The sequence below is a fragment of the Trichoplusia ni genome, chromosome 1 (assembly GCF_003590095.1).
Source record: "Trichoplusia ni isolate ovarian cell line Hi5 chromosome 1, tn1, whole genome shotgun sequence".
In the NCBI taxonomy this organism is placed as follows: domain Eukaryota; kingdom Metazoa; phylum Arthropoda; class Insecta; order Lepidoptera; family Noctuidae; genus Trichoplusia; species Trichoplusia ni.
Window position 1 is genome coordinate 23,566,439 of NC_039478.1, and position 21,774 is coordinate 23,588,212.

Genomic DNA, 21,774 nt, shown 5'->3' on the forward strand with positions numbered 1-21,774 from the left:
TATTGAAGGCATTCATCGCTCACTCACTGCGGTTTCACATTTCAATATTTTTAGTTTTAGCCCAATAAAAAAAAATACGCCGTATACTGGGGCAAGCACCCTCAAAAGTGGCAGAAATTCGAAAACGGGAATGCATTTTTCGAACTTCCCACACTTGTTTTATAATACTAAGTACTTATAGGCACCAATGCATCATATGACACAATCAAAAACAAATCAACTGCCTCTTACAATATTTATCTTTAGTCAATAGATTTGAGAGTGTCTTCGATTGACGATTTTTTTTTTGTTTTTTAAAGATAAATCTGGCTGATTTGTTGTTAATATCGTCACCTGAGCTTGATGGTACCATAGCAAAAATAACTTAGATCTTACTTTATAAGTATAAAGTTTTTAATATTGCAATTGTTCTCTTGGAATCTTTACATTTGAAATAAATAAAAAATTAACTAAAAGTCTACTCTAACGTAATTTAGATACATTTGGACTAAGATAAGCAAGTAACAGTCACTTGGTTTGACCGTTATCAGAAAACTTTGAACCTCAGTATCTCTCGTGAGATATTACTGAATGCTCAATGCTTGTTTTTTATTAGTTGAATGATTTGTTACAATTTGGACAATAGTTTTACTGTAACATAATTTTCTTTGCTTCCAAGAAAAATAAATGTATCAGAACCCGTTTTAAAATGTAATATTTTGAATTCAATGAAACTACTCATACTACTTACCTACTATAACGTTGCATATCGTTTAAGAATCATGTAAGTATAGGCAAAAAAGAAAATTACTAAAGTAAATACAAATAAAGTACAAAAAGGGAATATGGTAGAGTCCCAAAAACCTGCAAAAGGTATCAAGGTTTTGTTGAATCCAAGAAGGTATCAAACTTGAATGTACTAACGATGAGTTCGTCTAGACTTTATGAACATGTTTATTTAAATTATCATAGCTAACGACAATATTATCGTTGCATTGTAACGCGATATTAACAGACAGTACTCAAACACCGGGACTTTGATTACTTCGGGGAATTTCGGCTAACATCGGCCATCCTCGTGGGCTTTTTGCAAACATGTGGCAGCCAAATGCTCGAGTCGGAGACCGCAGCCTATTGGCAGTTCTTTGTTTTTCTAAACACAATAGGATTTTTTGCTGGACTCTCTGGAATCAATTAGGTTGAGTATGATGAATACAAAATGTTCTTTGGATAGAAATATTGGTTCCCATGCTCATGACTGTTTTGTTTTATATTCAGATTTGACAATATCGCCACATGAATCTAGTTTTCTTTTCAGTCATAAAGAATCATTACTACATTTCAGAGCATAGAGTTTAAAGATATTCAATAGAACAGTAAATATGACTTCAGTCCCGCAAGACAGTGACTCATGCAATCATTAAAGTTCAGGTTCATAACCTATTAGTTAAAATCCAAACTTGTTGCTGCAGTAATAAATGCGTTTGTCACTCCTTGTTTTAAAAAGAATCCCACCATAGGTAACTACTTTTTTCTCTTCGTCATAAAAGCTTAGGTACCGAGTTGAAGGACTTGAGACATTCTAAATTAAGAAAAGTTTTTTTTTAATTTAGATGTGGCATAATATCATTGGATGCAACCATACTTTTAGGAGGAACATGGGTTTGTAGTTTTGAACTTGGTTTTTGTTATTTGAAGAATATTCTAGTGCACTGTAAGAGTTATAAATTGGATTTAGGTGCATAGATACATTTAAATCTTATTAGTCACTCAGTTCTTGAAATAGTAAAAAAATAGTGGTCACGTATGAATTACCTTCATTAGCATTTTGTTTTCCAGTCATCTGTAGAATAAGTAAGATTAGAGCTATTTTCATAAATTTGTTGCTCTTTGTATTTATTGTTGAATTGTTTTCGGCCCTCAGGTGTGTGACATCTGTGACGCGACCAATGAGGCCAAGAAGCATCCTCCGGAGTATGCCGTGGACAGCTCGGAGACGTGGTGGCAGAGCCCGCCGCTCTCCCGCGGTATGAAGTACAACGAAGTCAACCTCACCATCGACCTCGGACAGGTAAAGTCAACTTTATGCGTACACCGCCTGCAATTGTCCTCTTTCTATATTCCATTGAGATCTGGACGCTACAAGTCTACAACCAAGAAGGTTATGTGAATCATCTCCCGTAGAGCAGGTATTCCAGAGTAAGAAATTATGTTTTCGTCTTGAGCGTTTTGCACTACATTTTACAGGGAATTGAATGATAAATAAGGTTAGTAGACTGCTGGTAATTATCACAAAACCAAGACGATGGTAATAAAAACGATACTCAAAAGTTATCTTGTCATAGGAACTTGGTGGTCATAGGAGTTTAGAATGTAACGGTAGTGTCGTTTGATCATATTCCCTTGATAATCATAACATTAAATCAAGAATAATCACAAGTGAGGACGACCGACTGACTGGTCGAGTTCGGAAAAACCTTTTAGAATAAACGAAAACAAATATTAGCTCTTTTCCGAGAATAATTGCGCAAGATACAGTCTCGTAAAATCCTAATAAACTTATGAAAGCTGAGTTAACCCGTAGCCTGCTGGGGGTCAGATTCCGCTCGGGACCCTTAGATCACGATTGCAAATACAATAGCTTAACTGTTATGATGTCCAAGAAGCTATGGCGAGACTAAGGCTTCCGTACTAACAATAAGGAATATATTGTTAGAGAGAATATTTATCGACCAAGCACATTTATTTTAACTAAGTACAGTGCAAGGTCAGCTTTATTTAAAAAAAAAAACTCCCGCCCTTTGGAATTTCATCCTTTTGTTCGGAGGTTTTACAAACATCCAAATCACTTACACCAGATACTCAGACTCCAGAACGAGCGATCGTGAAGCATACAAACGTTTGTCTATTAGGGATAGAACACGGGCAACACGTCGCGCAGTGGGTTTAGCATGGTGTCCTTCACCACTCGGCTCCCCATGCAGTGTTAATAGTACTTTAATGTAGGTATGTAATACCTGTAACATGCACAAAGGGCCAAGTCAAACATCAGTGGATTACAAATATTTTCCAAATTCGCCGGAATCGAACGCTCATGTAACGCCATTGTTTGTAGCTTTCAGCCATAGTAGACAAATAAGATTATTTGACAATCCTGCATCTGAGCGATTCAATCAGCGGTGGCGCTTGAAATATAACCTCCATTTTTAGTCGTGTACAAAATTTCAAAACAGTTTTCGATTTATCCGTAGCAGTAACTGGGATAACCTTTTGTACTTATTATTAGTTAACATTATAGACTATTTGCAAGTCTATGCTTCTTTTTTATGAGTTCTGATTAAGGGGTATAAAACATGTTAGGATACTGTTACTATAAAATGATTCGTAATTATCCTTCTCATAACTGTCGTATGATGACGAACACAATTGAACTCAGCACTAGTCGTTTCCCTTGTTACATACCGTGAAAGCCCACTTAAAAACATAAGCAGAATAAAGGATTTTAATTGCAATAAAGCTATAAAAGTTAAAGCGATATTTTATTGCATTTCTAGGAGCACGACCGAGGTGTTTCTAATTCTGTGAAAGCATTCGGCCATATGTCCCTGTCTATGCAGGATACTCCCAGAATAGCGCTATGGTTGTGAGTTCACCGACCTCCTTTACTTCAAGCAATGCTGAGACATGAAACAATATTAGAACTTGATTTACGATGCTTCGGCTGCTTCACGTGAAATTAAACCTTTCGGGTGTCAACTTTAGGTTTAATTTCGACAGCATTTAAAACGTGCAGTTTTCAGTGTTTACGTGTAATAATAACGATTGCGAATTATTGATGTAACAGCACATAATATCTTCGCATGACTCCAGTCAACGCCTACCAACAGAATGTCTAAAACAGCGCATTAATAAATTTTGACAGGGCACAAGTGTAGTAGCAAGTTTAACAAAAAATAAAGAGTTGCTGGAGTTAATATTTTCTTACTTAAGTAATATTTTGTTATACACGCTCAAACGTTTCTACTTTTGATTCGTTAAGACATGTGACTTGAAACTGTCATTTTTTTAAATTCAAATGTGAATTAATCAACGATCACCCGAAGTCCCAGAGCTAGCTTGAGTCTGTGTGTAACGATACCCACTCCTTAATAGGCTTAACGGTAATATAAATAACATATTTATATGTGACAAAGTTTATTATTTATCCTCTATGCATTTCTGTGAATTGTCTCTAAGCGAAATTTGATAACTTGCAATGCGACTGTCTTGTTCCCTTAGACTAGCGAATATGATATGTGGTTTTGCTGATGCCTATTTAAATACAAGCTCTGTGTAATATACCTATTATAATTGCGAATGTTTCTAATGTACCTAAGTCGCCTTTTCTATTACACATTTATTTTAAATCAATCTCGCTATTGCATATTGAATTCTATTCTCCATGTGGTTAAAGTCCAGAATAACTAACATCTCTTTAAGTGTCTTTTTGTTTGAAAAATTCAGAAAAAAAAAACAATTATTAAGATTACCAAATCAAGTATAACTACTTCACACTTATATTTATTTAATACGCGGAGATAGTTAACCTCCCATAGTGGTTTCTTAGGTTTACGCGAATGTTAGACATTGAAATGAAACTACTTTTACGGATTTTATCGCGGTTTAATAACTAAACTCTAAATCTCTGAACTAAAATCTAAAATTAAACCGCGATATTATCCGTAAAAGTAGTTTCATTTCAATAGTTAACCTCTTTTGAGTAAACTTACTAGAGCATACATAAAATTATGTAGCCGCCGAAGTTATTAGACTGAAATGAAATTAATCGGTATTCACCTATTCCTGCATAGAAGATTAACCTCAGGAAGTACGCACTTCTAAGGTGTCGAACCACTCCAACTGTGAGCACCTTTGGCCCCAAAAGGTGCTTACACATGGAGACTGAAGAAAGGAGAGAATTTGAACCTAAAATGCGTTCAAATTATCTTCCTCAGCGCTGTATGTCACCTACGCTCATTTATTTAATACTGCCTCTATTTATTCTGGCTTTTATCCTACAGAGGGACATAAATAGTAAAAAAAATCAAGCATTAAATACTTGCATAACTTATGTTTGGTTTAACGCAATATGCAAGTCTTGCTATCATAGCTTAAAATAGTTATAATTAATTAAGCGTTAAATAATATAAAATTAAAGCTAAGCGCTACCTACCTATAAGTATTTTAGTGTTTAAGTCTCATACTTGCTACATAATAGATAACACGTTACACACAGACTATTTAAGTGCTTTTTTTGTCCTTTCCTTTCTTATTCCTTTTTGTTAACATTTAATATCCACTATTACGCTGTCCAATCTGATCTTGTAGCATGCGTTTAAAATAACAACAAAATTTTGAAATAAAGCTCCATATATATGGCGTTTATGCTGTTTCTAATAATGCAAGAATAATAATCTCAATAAACTGAAACCAGTGTTTCAATTGAATACAGCAAAATCTATCATTTATTTTCCGTATAACATATTACAGTACATCCTTTATGAAGGTTATTTTTATGTCAAAAGATATAGCTTAGGGATAGCACTCGGTCCCCGCGTGATCCCAACCGTCGGATGTGGCTGGTGATAGCCGCCGCGATAAAAACTTAATGTGCGTAAGGGCGGGGTTATAAGTTCATAACACGATTATTATAATATCATAAATAGATCCGTAGCAACTCGTAAAAAATAATACCGACAATTTCTTTATGACTACACGTGTCTCAATAATAGATTCGAGAGATGAAGTAATGTGGTGTAATAACGATAAGGTTAGAGTGTGCCCTAGTACCTGCTTAGTAATAGCATGAATATAAGTCGGAAAAAACTATCCAGGACTTAAAAAATAGCGGAAAGTACAGGGATTATACTCCCTTAATCGATATTCGTTACAAATAAGTTGTATCTATGATATAATCCTGGTTTTTACTTTACAACAACAGTTTCGTTTTACTATAAATCTCGGTAATTCCCCTACTCATCTGAATTCGTATCTTATGACATAAAATTATCACATCCGGAACTTGATATCAACTAAACCTATCTAATAACGCTTACTTAGTTGACAGTGATCTCACATGCTATTATGTATACAAAATTATTTCCATGTCACCAAAATCCTAAGAGGTATCGATCAATGTTTTGCGTGAGGAAATTCTGAAATGAATTAGTGTATTTCGTGAAAGCACTCCGGCCTAATCCTGGGTAATAGAAGACGGAGAAGCACTCCGTTTAAAAGCTGCAGTGATTGGCAGAACAAGCGATTTACATCATTCCGTTACAAAGCTCGCTATGGCCACCATCGTTCTACCCAAATACTAAGTTAAGATCGTCCGCCACACAATAACAATTCCAAAAACTTTGGTCCTTCTGAATATCTCTACTAAAGATCTCCTAAATCCCAGTAAATTCCTGGAAAACCACCAATTGTCTTGGAAACTACAATGAAATTAATCAGAAGACTAAAAAAATTTAGGAATGCTAATTGGGCTAAATGCTAGTTTCATGCTCTGTAAAAAAGAAACATTAAAAGATTGGCCTTGCACCACGGATAACATTTAAAAAATAATGAATCCAAAACATTCGGTTCCCTTTCAACTTGCAGGGTAATCACTCAGATGGTTTACTTCATTGTCTTTAGATATGCCTGGTACAAACTTACTCAGAATCTGTGTAATAATGTAGTGTATCGTTCACAGGAGTTCCACGTGGCTTACGTATTCGTGAAGATGGGCAACTCCCCGCGTCCTGGTCTCTGGGTGCTGGAGAAGTCAACGGATTACGGGAAGACCTTTAAGCCTTGGCAATACTTTTCCGACTCGCCTCAGTGAGTACCTATTTCCTACGATATTTTTGTCCCTTAGTTTAAATAAGAAAGGTCTTATCTAATCTTTTACTGCGAAGCAAAAGCCTTTTACCATACAAAAAAGAAACAAGTAACGAACACACACCAATATGTGACCTACCGTTCAAGTCTCTTTCACTAAGCAGTTTTAATTTCGCAGGGATTGTGAACGTTACTTTGGCAAGGAAAGTCTGCAACCCATTACCAAAGACGACTCCGTCATCTGCAGCACGGAATACTCAAAGATTGTGCCTCTGGAGGGTGGAGAAGTGAGTAGTTTTTTATAATTTACTTAAGGCTCCCATCAAACCAGGAAAAGATGAAATTAAAAACGAGCGTAAAACTAGGAAAAAGGATTCTTTTAAATTCAATTCAACCATAACAGTAAACTCTTGCTTCAAATTACAACGTTTAATTGTTAATGGACGTCCAGTTCGTTACATCTGACTATATTTTACAAAAAATTCCTCTTCCCTAGATCCCGATATCTCTGCTGAACTACCGTCCATCGGCGAACCAGTACTTCAACTCATCGGTGCTACAGGAGTGGACAAGAGCCACAAACGTCAGGCTACGACTGCTAAGGACCAAGAACTTATTGGGGCATCTCATGTCCGTCGCCAATAAAGACCCCACAGTCACACGACGAGTAAGTTTACAACATTTAATACTGGCTGCTTTTGGCTCACAAAGACGTGGAAAACCGAAGTGGTGGGTGAACCAAGTCAACCTATTCTTTGCCATAACAATTTTCGTGCATGGATTAAAACACTGCTTAAATTTGAAAGAAAAATAATTCCGGAATATTTTAGTATGATATAGTGAAGTAAAGTTTTGGTTTGCTAAGTGTGCACACCTGTGAATATTTTGCCAGTAACACCCAATACTGTTTTTCAGTACTTCTACAGTATAAAGGACATCAGTATCGGAGGACGTTGCATGTGCAACGGGCACGCTGACACGTGCGAGCCTGCGGACCCAGCCACGAACACCAACATTCTGGAATGTGTGTGCCAGCACAACACCTGCGGCCCACAGTGCGCTGAGTGCTGCCCTGGCTTCGAGCAGAAGAAGTGGAGGATCTCTCAGCATTGGGACAGATTTGTTTGTGAACGTGAGTTAGACAATAATAATTACATTTTTATTACACATTTCATCAAGTACAGCAATCTTTTCAGTATTTATTTATTAGGTGTTGAATTCGAAATGCCAATTATTTGACCTTCTTATTTAGTATGTTATATGTTTCATATACTTTACTCAAAAATTATACTCATTTCCAGCCTAATGTACCACGGCTATGCATATTGTACCATAATGGTGATCTTTTAATAAAAACTATTCCATTTGAAAAACGTTAACTTTTTAGTGCATTTCTTTTATAGACAACTAGCTGTTGCCCGCGACTTCGTCTGCGTGGTTAGAAGATATAAGTTATGACTTTTTCTTCGCTCCTATTGGTCGCAGCGTGATGATATATAGCCTAAAACCTCTCTCGATGAATGGTCTATTCAACACAAAAATATTTTTTCAATTTGAACCAGTAGTTCCTGAGATTAGCGCGTTCAAACAAACAAACAAACAAACTCTTCAGCTTTATTATAGTATATAGATGCCAACGATATCTTCGCTACGTTTCATCGATTTTTAATTTCTCGCGCGGAGATTTTAATATTACGATAACTCATTACCTATTCACTTTTTTGGTGTAGTGTAAAAGGCAATTTTGTTCTATATTAGATGTATACTATATCTAACTTATTTATTTGGATAAGGATTAATACTGTATTGTTAAAAATAGGTTCGTAAATAACCCATAATTTTACTGTATTAAGAAAACACATAAAAATGGTTATTGTGGGTTATCCTTGGAAGATAGACATATACCACCGCGGACTTTTTTGTAGATTTATTAAAGAGGTACAAACCCGCCATACATAGTTTTGTTGTAACTCAAAAGGTTTTGGCAGCGTTCTCGAGGAAAGCTCTCGAATGGCTTAATTTTTTCCGACATGTTTAACTAATATCGTTGTAATATTGTCAGTTTACACAAAACCTAAACTTATTATACACTTAAACCTTCCTCAAGAATTGCTCTATCTATTGTTGAAAAACGCATCAAAATCCGTTGCGTAGTTTTAAAGATTTAAGCGTTCATAGGGACATACAACATGATGACAGAAAAGGCGACTTTGTTTTATACTATGTAGTGATATCAGCATAATGTACAGATGCTATGCATGACAGGTCAGGATAATGCGCCGTTAAATGATATGCATGACAGGTCTCATGTTCCTTGCTAAGCAAATTTCTTACAAGTAAACAATAGAGGAAGCAAACGAAATAAATTATTGTCTCCTGTCCAAAACAATGGATTTTAAATAATTTAAGGGAACAGATATTATTTATCTTTTTAACTGTAATATATTTTAATGAATGTTAATTTTAATAAAGATGATAGTATGTCATTAAAATGTCAAATGCATGGAACGGAACTTTTGTCAATAGAGATTGACACTTTTGTATCGACATCAAATCGATGAATCGAAGCGTCCATCGTGCGGTCGTATTGCAAATCGCAATATTCAAACCTCCGAACGAGTGCATCTGCCTTGTATGCGGTTTGCGTTTGTTTTTTGTGTTTTTTGCGTTGGTTTTGTTGATTGTGAATTTTGTTGTTTTATTAAGTTTTTCGTTTTTGTTAAGCCCGTTGTTTGATGATATTGTTATTTTTCGCATCTTACAATGTCTACAAAAACACAAAAACTTGGCAATTAAATTCACAAATCTAAAAGCAATAAATCCGATTTTATTTCCTTTACGAACTTATTCGATGTTTTTAAGGAACCGATTAATTTTCGTTAGGCAACTTCACTACGATTGTCAACTATTGCCTGTCACGCATATCATCATAGAGCATCCGTTTTCAAAATAGTAAACAAATATTTCATCGTCTTTTCCGTCTGTATGAATAATATGAATATCTTTAATAGTACATTTTTTTCCACAGTTTTGTATTTTGAAGACTAATCAAACAAAAACTAACAAGCTAATATTATTCGTAAAGCTATAAATGTAATTTGAAACATTATACAGCTATACCTGCCCGGTAAATCAAACCAATTACCTATTTTAAGTTCTAAGTTGTTTACAAATCTATTAAAAATAATAATATAAATCCCTTACTGCTAGGTTAGGCCTAAAACATATGAGCATAGACCACCACTTTCTAAGTTATGAGTTTATAGTCGAAGTAAAACCAAGGAGCATGTACATATAAATAAATCATTGTTACCTAGCATTAATAGTACTTATCTAACATAAACCTACCTCTACAGCTTGTAACTGCCACAACCATACTACTGAGTGCGAGTACGACCCGGATATTGATGCACAGCACTTGTCCCTGGACATATACGGCCGGTATGAGGGCGGCGGAGTCTGCAAGAACTGCCAGCACAACACTGAGGGCATCAACTGTAACAAGTGCAAGCCCACCTACTACAGGCCTTATGGACGTAGCTGGAACGAGACCAATGTGTGCCACCGTAAGTAACCCCACTAATTATTGATTAATGTTGCTAAACCTGTCAACATTATCCTGTAATTGTTGTATGATTCTTTGCACTTTAGCGTTCCATAACAAAATGGTGAAATGGGCCTTTGTATCTGGAATTCTGTCTGACTGTTATAGCTGGACAGTAATTTTACTATATTTGTATAATAACTATTGTGAGACTGATTCATTAATAAATGATGTAATGGTTTACTCACGCGTATTTATCGGGGTAGCCCGACTAGTTTCGGACCCAACCGGAGTCCTTAATCATGAGCAGACGCGGCGGGATCGCGAGTCGAACTGATCATGATTAAGGATAAATACGCGTGAGTAAACCGTTACATCATTTAATAAAGTATTTTTACTGTTATAGCTGGACAGTATTTTTACAAATGATGTTTTTATTTATTTATTTAATAGTTCATGTACACAGATACACACACAGAGTACAGAAAAGAAGAAAGATAGAACACATAGTACATAGGCACAGCTTATTTCAACAGAAATTTCTTCCAGCAGGCCCGTTATGGGAGAGTTAGAATAAGAAGAGATGCAGATAGTGTGTAAAAAAACAAAAAAGAAAGAAGCTATAACTAAAAATAATTACTAACATTAACCTAAATACATATGTAATATATATATAAATAATTTTTTATTCTTTTCTCGCTCTATATTCTATAAAGACATGATTATTTATAGTGTTTATAGATAATAGTTCAAGCTTCTTGTATTTTTAAGCACATATCAATCAATTGTACATGCCTTATATTTAGTTACAATCTCATTTTCTAACATAAATGTTCTGTGTACAGCCTGTAACTGTGACCTGCACTACTCAACGGGCAACTGTGAAGAGGAGTCAGGGCGTTGTGAATGCCGGGTTGAGTTCAACCCACCGAACTGTGACTCCTGTGCTTACGGATACTTCGACTACCCGGACTGCAAGCCTTGTACTTGCAACCTCAATGGAACAGACGGACAACAGTGCACACCAGTTGATGGACTTGTTAGTTGAAATTTTAATTCTCTTTTTTACCCGACTGCCAGGAGGGTTATGTGTTTAGCGCGTATCTTGTATGTATGTAATATTCTTTATTACCTTGTATCTCTAGAACCGTTGAATGGATTTTCACATTTGAGGTATCGTTAGATTTGTCTTAATAGCCCGAGTGTTCTTAGGTAGGTGAAATATAAAAAAAAAACAATATAGCGGCTGTTTGAAGCCATAATGTGAGGAAATAAAAATAAATCTACCAGGCATATTAAGTGGGGTATCAAAATGAAGGATTTTAAACACTGATTCTAAGTATGTACATAACTTGCATTTTAAATATTAAATGGAACGATAAATAAATAATAAAAAAAATTTGCTAAATCAACCACATGACATAAACTCATTTAAGGAATTAATCCGGTTACGTAATCTTTCTTAACTAAAAAGACATAAATAAAATAATAATTTAAAAAACAAAACACCCGCCTGCACGGATAACTACAATTAAAAATCAACTGAAAAGACTGAAACAAGATAAAAATTCAAAACAGAATTGCAGTCGGAGGCATGAAATTAAGTGCTTCTAAATGATAAATTATTATCTCTTTGCGCATGCCTCCGACTGCAATTCTGTTTTGAATTTTTATCTTGTTTCAGTCTTTTTTTCTACACATTTCTTTGTTTCATAATAAATTAAGCTTTGGTGCTTTAAGTTATGAGTTAGTTTAGTCTGAATAGTTAAAGCCTTTTTAAGTAGTAAAACTATTTGTTTGTGCTTAAATATGTGTGTTTATATATTTTTATTATTTCTTCTTTGCAGTGTCCATGTAAATACAACTATGCGGGTAAATCGTGCGAGATATGTGCTGATGGATACTTTTCACCTGAATGTAAAAGTAAGTGTCATATTCATCGAATAAAAGCAACTATTACAACATTTATCCCAATTTCCTCAGAGTTTTGTGAATTAAATCAATCAAATGTTGTTACTGGTTGTTGATTGTAACCAATCACAGAGCTGGACATAGAATATATATTGGGATAATACTTGTTTGGCTAAGGCTTTGTGCACTTAACATAAATAAGATGTTTGTAAAACTTATTACTATAAAAGCAATAAAGCCCGAACTGCCATTGTCATTTACAAGAAATAAAATTGTTCTTTGTTTTGGATAGACTGTGAGTGCAACTCCGTGGGCTCGGTGTCGCCGGTGTGCGACAAGACGAGCGGCAACTGCACGTGTAAGAGCAAGTACAGCGGGCGGACCTGCAACCAGTGCGAGGCCGGATACTACAACTACCCTACTTGCAAACGTAAGTCCGAAATAAATCTCTGTGATCTAAACGGAGAATGATTTAAAGTTTGTGTCAAGTGTGCACGGCTCCTATAGAAATCTTCAACCTTTTTAGTTCTTAATGAGTACATCTGACCATCTGAAAGTCTTCTTGTCTTGGTTCCTGAGTGTTCTGTAAAACAAAAGCTAGTGGTAGGAAAGAGTGTCGAGTGTGAGGATTGAAAAGCTCATCAAATATTTCCTTATGTCAACAATACAAAAACAGGATTCCGAGATACATGTTACTGAGAAATGAGACAACAACTTAATGATGCTATCAGTAGACACACACATATTATTAAAAACATTTATGATGTTAATAAGCTTTTAAGTCTGAGAGGGAAGGTCAATGTATTATTGCACTGGACTTTTACTCTTGCTTTCGAAAAACTTTTGTACTTTTTAGACTGTGATACTAATTTAAAGAATATCTCTCGTTTGTATCACGTTTGGTCTTATTTCAGACTGCAATTGTGACGTAAGTGGCACGGAACCCAGCATTTGTGATGACGTCAGCGGCTCGTGCATCTGTAAAACCGGCTTTGGAGGAGCTCGTTGCGATCAATGTCTGTCTGGGTAAGCATTATTCCATTTAAATATGTAGATATTTGTAAATGTTTTGTAGTTATTATTCTGATCAATTTGCACCTTTAGGCAAATTATATTTTATCAAGCTATAAAGCTGAATGCCTGAATAGAATAATTAACATGACTTCTCTGATACTCAATTTCCATAAACTTGGCCAGAATTCACGCCTCTCAAAATTATCTTCCTCTCTCGCTAAGCGACAAATCTACAATCGTTTAAGGGCCGATTTTTGAATCATCAGTTAATTTACATTTGAGGAATAATTCTGGCCGTTTGACATTTTTTCTATACAAAAGCTGTCAAAACGTTAAACATATTCGTCGAATAAAAGTTATCTGGCGATTGAAAAATCGACTCCAAGTCAATAAAAACGCGATAATGTATGCAGATAGCAGGTACTTTGACCTGCTATCTGCACATGACTCGTCGAAAATGAAATTTTATATAATTTCAACATTCGTTGGAAGCCGACCCCAACATAGTTGGGAAAAGGCTATTCCGATGATGATCGAACATAGTTTCCTTTACCAACGATGTTCCCTTGCTACCAGTTACTACATGGAGGTGTCGGGTCGCGAGCGGACGTGCGTGCCGTGCGGCTGCGATCCCACCGGCTCGACCTCCACCAGCTGCTCGGCCTCCGGCAAGTGCAACTGCCTCGCCAACTTCGGCGGCAAGCAGTGCGACCAGTGCTCGCCAGGGTATTACAAGTATCCGGATTGTTTACGTGAGTTTATTATTATATATTACCTACCATTTATTTCTAAGGTATTCTTTATTTTAATTAGACCAGTATATGGCACTTTTGGACGTCAAACAATTTATTTAAACAATATTAAAATCTAAAGTCAGTCTGTCGGTCAGTCTCCTATTGAAGCTACCGCTCGTTCGGAATGGAGAACTCCATGGTTACTCTTTTTCACTACCATACAATAATTTTTTTTTTTTTTTTTTTATGGTTGCATTATATGAGAACGATGTAACGCCAATATTCGGTCAAACAAACAAAAAAAGAAATGACCAATAAGGACTCACAAACAATAAATTGTACAGACTCTTATTGACCAAACCTAATCGCCGAATGACGTCAGCACGAGGAAACATCATATCTGCAATAACCGTGTACTCTATTAAATAGTATATTTTTGCGCTTATAATAAACAGATCACATGATCATCCTTGCCTTACGTTACCTACTTTTGGGTACATGACGTCACTTGTCTCTTACCTGTATTTAAGTGTTATAAATTTAAGTGACTAGCTGATTTGAAAAAACTGTAAAATAATAGCGAGATAGGGCTATTAATTTACAGTTTTTTGTCTTTGCCCAATTTTTCATATTTTCTCACTGTCTAAACCTTCCCTAGACTTCGATGAAAATATTTCAAGGCTAAAATAAGCCATATCGTTTCAGCCGTTCTCGAGTTTTAGCGAGACTAACAAACAACAATTCATTTTAATATATAAGATGTCATTTTCTAATAGACTATTTTAAAAACTGTTGACATATTATGTTTGTTTGATTTATCTCAGCGTGTTACTGTGACGTGTCGGGTTCGATCGGGTCGACGTGTGACGACGCCGGCCAGTGCCACTGCAAGCCGAACTTCGACGGTGCCAAGTGCGACAAGTGCAAGGAGAAGTACTACAACTACCCCGCTTGCGAGGAGTGTAACTGCGATCCCAGAGGAGTCATCGCCAGCTTTGCAGGTCTGCTATTAAGGGATTTTTTTTTATTTTGATTAACTTCCTTAATAAGCTCGTGGCTAAGCTATAACCGCATAAGTGAATCGATCACAGGTTAAGCTACGCTTGACGCGGTTGGTCCGTAGATGGGTGACCATCTTTGTCATAACGAGTTCCTCCGTGTTTCGGAAGGCACGTTATATTGTGGGTCCCGTCTGTTATTCCTACACCTTTAACAGTCGATACAGGTAGTCAGCAGCTTGAAAAGTCTGACAACCAGTCTAACCAAGGGGTATCGTGTTGCCCAGGTAACTGGGTTGAGGAGGTCAGATAGGCAGTCGCTCCTTGTAAAACACTGGTACTCAGCTCAAACCCGTTAGACTGGAAGCCGACCCCAACATAGTTGGGAAAAGGCTAAGCCGATGATGATAAACTTCCTTAATGTTAATATATTGCTGACGACTGTAGCCAAACAAAACAAGCTTCTTAGACTATTGATATTGTAACTGGGGGCGTATGCCAAGTAGAAGTAAAAAAATTGATTAATTCTAGAACCCTTATTTAAGATCCTGTTCATAAATGAAATATCAATGAAATATATGCTTGTGCGTAGGTTGCGGTTCGGTGCCGGCGGGCGAGCTCTGCCAGTGCAAGGACCGCGTGCAGGGCCGCATCTGTAGCGACTGCAAGCCGCTGTTCTGGAACCTGCAGGAGTACAACCCTTCGGGATGTGAAGGTGAGGATGATTTTTGTTAGTTTTATTCTGAAACAACGTAATGTAATAATTATTAAGATAAGGAAGAGGAGATTTGTAGGTATTTTTTAGCTTTGTTTTATTTTTTAGACTAATATTTAGTTTTTCCGTCTAAATGGAGCACAAAAATATATTGGAAATTAGCTGTTGCCCGCGACTTCGCCCCCTTGGGTAGAAGATATAAGTTATGATTTATACCTGCCCTGATTTTTTCACATTTTCCATTGTATCTTCGCTCCTATTAGTCGCAGCGGTGATGGTCTAAAGCCTTCCTCGATGAATGGTCTATTCAACACAAAAATAATTTTTCAATTTGGACCAGTAGTTCCTGAGATTAGCGCGTTCAAACAAACAAACAAATAAACTCTTCAGCTTTATATATTAGTATAGATTATCATAGTTAAAGGGTCCCGCCGAAGTTGCATAGAGCATGTACAAGCGATCCGCTGACTCCAGCCTGGGAAATAGAGGGATATAGTCAATGCAAGCCTTTTTTTTTTTGTTAAATGGGTAGTGTCAGACTCTACCCATTAGTCTCTTATCTTTATGCATAGTCCTCGGGCTAAAGTCATGGGCTTCTTAGACAGATAAAAATAATAAATGCCCTTTCGTTCTTAACTTAGCAAAATGCAATGACAAATCCCACAATCTGTAGTCACTTTATATGTAATTACCTTCAGAATGTAAGTGCTACCTGGCGGGCACGCTGGGCGGGCTGGGCGCGTGCAACACGCGCTCGGGCCAGTGCACGTGCAAGCTGAGCGTGGGCGAGCGCCAGTGCGATCAGTGCCAGGACGGCTTCTACAAGCTCGACACCAACAACGTCTTCGGATGTACCGGTAACTAGATGATTCTGTTCAATAGTTGCGATGGACCAACACTGGAGGAAAATAATGAAGTAGTTATAGTAGCACCATTCAAACAAAGTCTCTCTAAAAGCTTTAATGGCGACCTTTTTCTTGTCTTATGATTATTAAAGACAAGCACAAAACAACAAGAAGGCCGCAATAACTTGAAAGAAGGCCACCACACTAAATCATTAAAGTTGTTTTTCAAGATAGGTATAAAAGCAGTGTAACCTCTTTTCACAACGCCGGCCTTTTTACGTTGACCTGCGAGCTTTTATGGCCTTTCTGTGAAAAAGCTACCTTACAACGAGACCAATATTGCATTGCATTGAAGAAGCTACCTTAAAACTACATACAATAAGAGTAATATTGCACTAACCTCGTCAGAATGTGACTGCGACATCGGCGGCTCGATCGACAACAACTGCGACAAGCAGACGGGCCAGTGTCGCTGTCACTCGCGCGTGGAAGGCCGCCGCTGCGACCGGCCCATCCGCGCGCACTACTTCCCCACGCTGCACCAGTTCCAGTTCGAAGTCGAGGAGGGCTACACGCAGTCTGGCCCCGTCCGCTACAGGAACTCCGACGAGGTCTTCCCAGGGTATTCGTGGAAGGGATACGTCGTGTTCTCCATGCTACAGGTTCGTATTATTCGCAATTAGTTTTCCTCAACGCAAATTGAACTAAAATGCATGAAAGGCTTTTGTTTTGAATGGCCGTGAATGTCTACGTGTTGGACTATGCGAATCGATTTAAATAATCCTTTTTAATTTTACGTGAAATAGCTGTCATTTGATCGCATCAAAATATAAATTGGGACCAGTAGTTTTTTTTATTTTTATGACCATATTTGCTAAAGTAGACGTCAATTTTTTTATTTACTTACTAATTTCCCTGCCAATTGTATGCAGATTTAAAATCCCGACACAAAAAATGTCACACAGTCTGTCGTCCATAAAACTTACGGTAATTACATCATTACGTTGTTCTGTGTAAGGATTTTATTTATATAATTCGATAATAATAATATTTGTCTCCATTAGAATGAAGTGACGAACCGCGTGCAGATCGGCAAGTCTTCCCTGTACCGCATGGTGGTGAAGTACGCGAACCCGCTGCAGGACCCCGTGCTCGCCACCATCGTCATCACGCCCGACAGCGTCGTCGATATACAGCAGAAGTGAGTACCCTTATTTTAAACTCTATTACTAGCTTTTGCCCGAGGCTCCAACCGCGTGGACTTCAGCTTACAGCGTTCGGTGGTTCCCGTTTCCACCCCCCCCTTTAAAACAAAATACCCAAAGACCGCAATGCACATATTTCATTATTTAAAATAATGATTAAGCGAAATTTCAAAGCCGCAGTCCATTCTAAAAAAATCGATTATGTAAAATTTCCGTGTCACGATGCTAGTTACCGTACTCTTCCGAAACGGCTTAACCGGTTTTTACCAAATTTTATATGCGTATTCAATAGGTCTGAGGATCGGCTACTATCTATTTTTCATAACCCTAAGTGATAAGGGTTGTCCACCCTTAATATTTTGTCTCCACTGTGATCGTCGACTGTTAGGCGGTACGTAGCCAGGACAGCTAGTATCATATAAAGTTTGACCCCTTATTAGCGCCTAACTAATCTTTTTCCAGACAAAAAGTTACGGATACTTTCGCATTTATTATATTAGTATGGTTGTATCACTATAACTGCCAGCGCACGTATAGTTTAGTTTAGCTCTTGTATGTCGCCACTCGATCTTGAACAGATTTTAAAATAAGTCATTAAAAAACTTGCGCCACCTTCTGCTAAACGTGCACCTGACTAATTTATCTTAGGGCAGATTTCTCAATCGCCAGATAACTTTAATTCGACGAATAAGTTTGACGATTTGACAGGTTTTGTATAGAAAATATGTCTAACAGCCATATTTATTCCTCAGATAAAAGTTATCTGACGATTGAAAAATCGGGTCCTAATCACATTTATAACTTAACAAAGCGCAGACTGACACTGCTTTATCATGACTTTGCAAACCATCCCAAATAGTCCATTTCATCCATGGCTATATCGTGTCCAGGTTCAGCGTAGCGCTCCGGCCCACCGCGCGGCCGCAGCTGGTGACCGTGGCGGGAGAGAAGGGCATCGCCCCGGCGCCGCTCGTCATGAACCCCGGCAGCTGGATGATCACCATCAAGACCAACAAGGAAGTCATGATTGTGAGTACATCGGCAGTTTCCATTCGAAACTGGTTCTCGCACGTAATGCGTGAAAACGATACTCTATTACTTAGGCTTATACTTCGTGAGAGGTGTGCTATGAAAATGTGTCGTGCGAGTATGTCGGCTGAGCCGTTTCCACCAGATCTGTGCTGACCGAGGCGTGGTAAATGAAGCGATTCTATCCATTCTTTACAAACACATCCCTCGCTACACATCCTCGCACATCTCTGGTGGAAAGCCTATTTGTACGAGACCCTCAGTGTCGTGTCGAATGCCTCCTCAATATGGAATATCAAATAATGTTACTTAAATAATACATGATTAATTTTCCGCCTCAATGGGAGTGATTAACACAGGGGTTTTTGTTGCGAATCTTTTCTTTAATTGATACACTAAGGATCATCATAACATCTCCAATATTTTACATATTTACAAGTTTTTATCTTTTAATTTATTTCCAGGATTACTTCGTCCTTATCCCGGAGACATACTACGAGGCGACGGTGCTGACTAAAATCGTGGACAAGCCGTGCGTGGTTGGCGACAAGACGCTGTGCCGCGACTTCGCCTATCCCAGCCTCGCGGGCAGGCCCACCGCTGATGTTAGTGGGCTTAGCACCTCGGTCACCGGCTACATCGATAATGTTGAGGTGAGGCCTAGTAATATGTGTGTAGGTTAGTTCTTGGTATATTGAACAACCGGATTTTTATCTGATGAATGGCAAATCATCAAAAATGTGGAACACACAAAAGCTCCAATTGGAAACTTACAACTACAAACACCTTCGTCCACAGCAACTGAACGAGCTGCAAGCGACAGCGGACTCCATCCCGATCCTCACAGCCGACGAGATCCAGTACAACATGAAGATAGACCCGCCCGGGGCTTACATCCTGCTCATAGAATACGTGACGCCGGTCAACCACAGCCTCGCCAACGTTAACGAGGTCGACAGCAACAACGGCTCATATTCCTTCGTACCCCGCGGACCTATCAGCGTGCGTTTCCAGTCGGGAGACGAGCAGGAGACGAACGCGATTGTGAACCTTAACGACTGTCCGTACAGAGCTCCTTGCAGACAGGCTGTCGTCGATGATCTGTCCAAGATACAAGTGTTTAACATCCATGACGCGAATAATGTTATTTATTTGGTGGTGAGTTCGTTATATCATCTTTAATTTATCGTAAACTTTAGTCATAAAATTCAGTTTAAATAGTGAGTATCTCTCCATTCGTTTTGAGAATTAAACCGTTCTAAACATTTCTTCTTGATACGATAAGAAATACAAAAAATTATACTTTTAATAAAAACCAACAAAATTCAATTAGAAGTTACGTCATCACATAATGTAAATATATTCTGATATTGTGCTGAATACAAGTTTAAAGTGTTCGCTATTTTAACGTTATCATAATATAATGCTATGTAATGACTATTGTAGGGTGATCGCGACACATTCGTGGGCATCAAGTCCATAGTGGCCATACCGGAAGCGGACTGGAGCCTGGACTACATCACGCCGCGCCCGTACTGCCTCCGACGTAACGGGAAGTGCGAGCCCGCTGTCTTCGCCGCCGCCGTCGACTCTAAGAAGGTACTGTGTCTGTGTGCCACTCGAAAATATACTTTAAATGTATTGCACGAAAGTTCAAAACTGTTTAAAGGGAACGCTCGATTGTTCTCAAACACATGACGTTCAGGCATTAAATTTAAGGTATATTTATGCATATGGAGTAGATTAACAATTGTTTAATACCAGTTTACGCGTATTTCTCAAGATAGGCTAAGGTAACCCGAGTAGTTAAATTCACTCGCGACCCTACCGCCGCATGATAAATGACTCCGGTTTGGTCCGAAAGTAATTGCGATATCCTAATAAATACTTTATTGAATTAATAATTAGATTTGTTGTGCCACCAACGTATGTTCGAATTATACTTATAAGATTTCTGATAATTATTCCCTCCCAGGTGGAAGCCGAGTCCGGTACGGGTGGAGACCGGGACACGGTCCTGCCGAACCTGGACAACTCGACCTCCCCCACCGTGGTGTACTTAGCACCGGGCACTGAGCCGCTGCGGGTGGAGGGCAAGGTGCTCACCACCGGGGACTACATGGTCCTCGTGCACTACTACCAACCCGTCAACCCTGGTGAGAATATCCTAACCCATCATACTATGGCAATTAAGAATAACTAGATGATTTTCTTGCGGGTCAATCCCATCCCTATTATTTTTTATTGTAGGCTTGGACCAAATATTTCTTCTTATCAGAATAAAAGCAAAGCAATAAGAATCTCGCAGTAGGTACTCTTCTTTAGGTAGTCTGTTTATCAAGCTAAGCGAATCTGTTGAGCTGATTAATGATCCATTTACTGATATTTTTACATTACTGGAAAGGAACAGAAAAATTACGCAATCCTATTGATTATCATTACTCCGTTTCTATACTTATTCTTCTATGCTCATTCAGCAAATTCCTTTTAATACTATCTACATTATCCGTCTATTTGAGCAATCATTTTCAATTAATAATATCAACCAACAGAGAGCAGTATCGACGCGGTGATAAAGACAGAAGGCCAGCAGTTCGAGACCAGCGTGCCCGTCGAGCACTGCCCCTCCATCACCGGCTGCCGCGCGCTGCTGCGACAGCCCGACGGCAACCAGCACTTCTCTATAGCCGACACCTTCAACATCACCTTCTATGTGAGTATATTGAACGGCGATACTGTCACACGTGGTCGGGTTATACTAAAACGTTTTTAAAAGGATCTCCATTAATTTTTTCTTCAAAATCGGTTCAGCAGTTTTCACAGTTGTAAATTGCATTGTCATAAAGCAAACCCCATGACAAAGAAATTTGAAGCTACTCTGAAAATTTCAGCCTACTAGCTTATTGGGAAGTGCCTCAAAATTGGGCTACAAAATC

The 21,774-nt window shown here is 38.0% G+C and overlaps 1 protein-coding gene across 1 annotated transcript in view; it reads left to right on the forward strand.

Moving 5' to 3' along the window:
• The first annotated feature begins 1,634 nt into the window (after positions 1–1,634).
• The window catches only part of LOC113499980 (laminin subunit alpha), a 45,435-nt gene continuing 25,295 nt past the window's right edge, over positions 1,635–21,774 (forward strand). The window contains 23 exon segments of the mRNA XM_026880613.1: positions 1,635–1,641; positions 1,904–2,050; positions 6,716–6,843; positions 7,022–7,130; positions 7,340–7,510; positions 7,759–7,975; positions 10,200–10,409; positions 11,233–11,426; positions 12,235–12,310; positions 12,591–12,728; positions 13,213–13,324; positions 13,889–14,064; positions 14,871–15,047; positions 15,637–15,759; positions 16,458–16,616; positions 17,013–17,266; positions 17,669–17,805; positions 18,700–18,838; positions 19,303–19,491; positions 19,637–19,996; positions 20,285–20,437; positions 20,814–20,994; positions 21,391–21,551. Of these exon segments, the coding sequence (XP_026736414.1) occupies positions 2,009–2,050; positions 6,716–6,843; positions 7,022–7,130; positions 7,340–7,510; positions 7,759–7,975; positions 10,200–10,409; positions 11,233–11,426; positions 12,235–12,310; positions 12,591–12,728; positions 13,213–13,324; positions 13,889–14,064; positions 14,871–15,047; positions 15,637–15,759; positions 16,458–16,616; positions 17,013–17,266; positions 17,669–17,805; positions 18,700–18,838; positions 19,303–19,491; positions 19,637–19,996; positions 20,285–20,437; positions 20,814–20,994; positions 21,391–21,551 (3,606 nt within the window). The 5' untranslated portion in view covers positions 1,635–1,641; positions 1,904–2,008.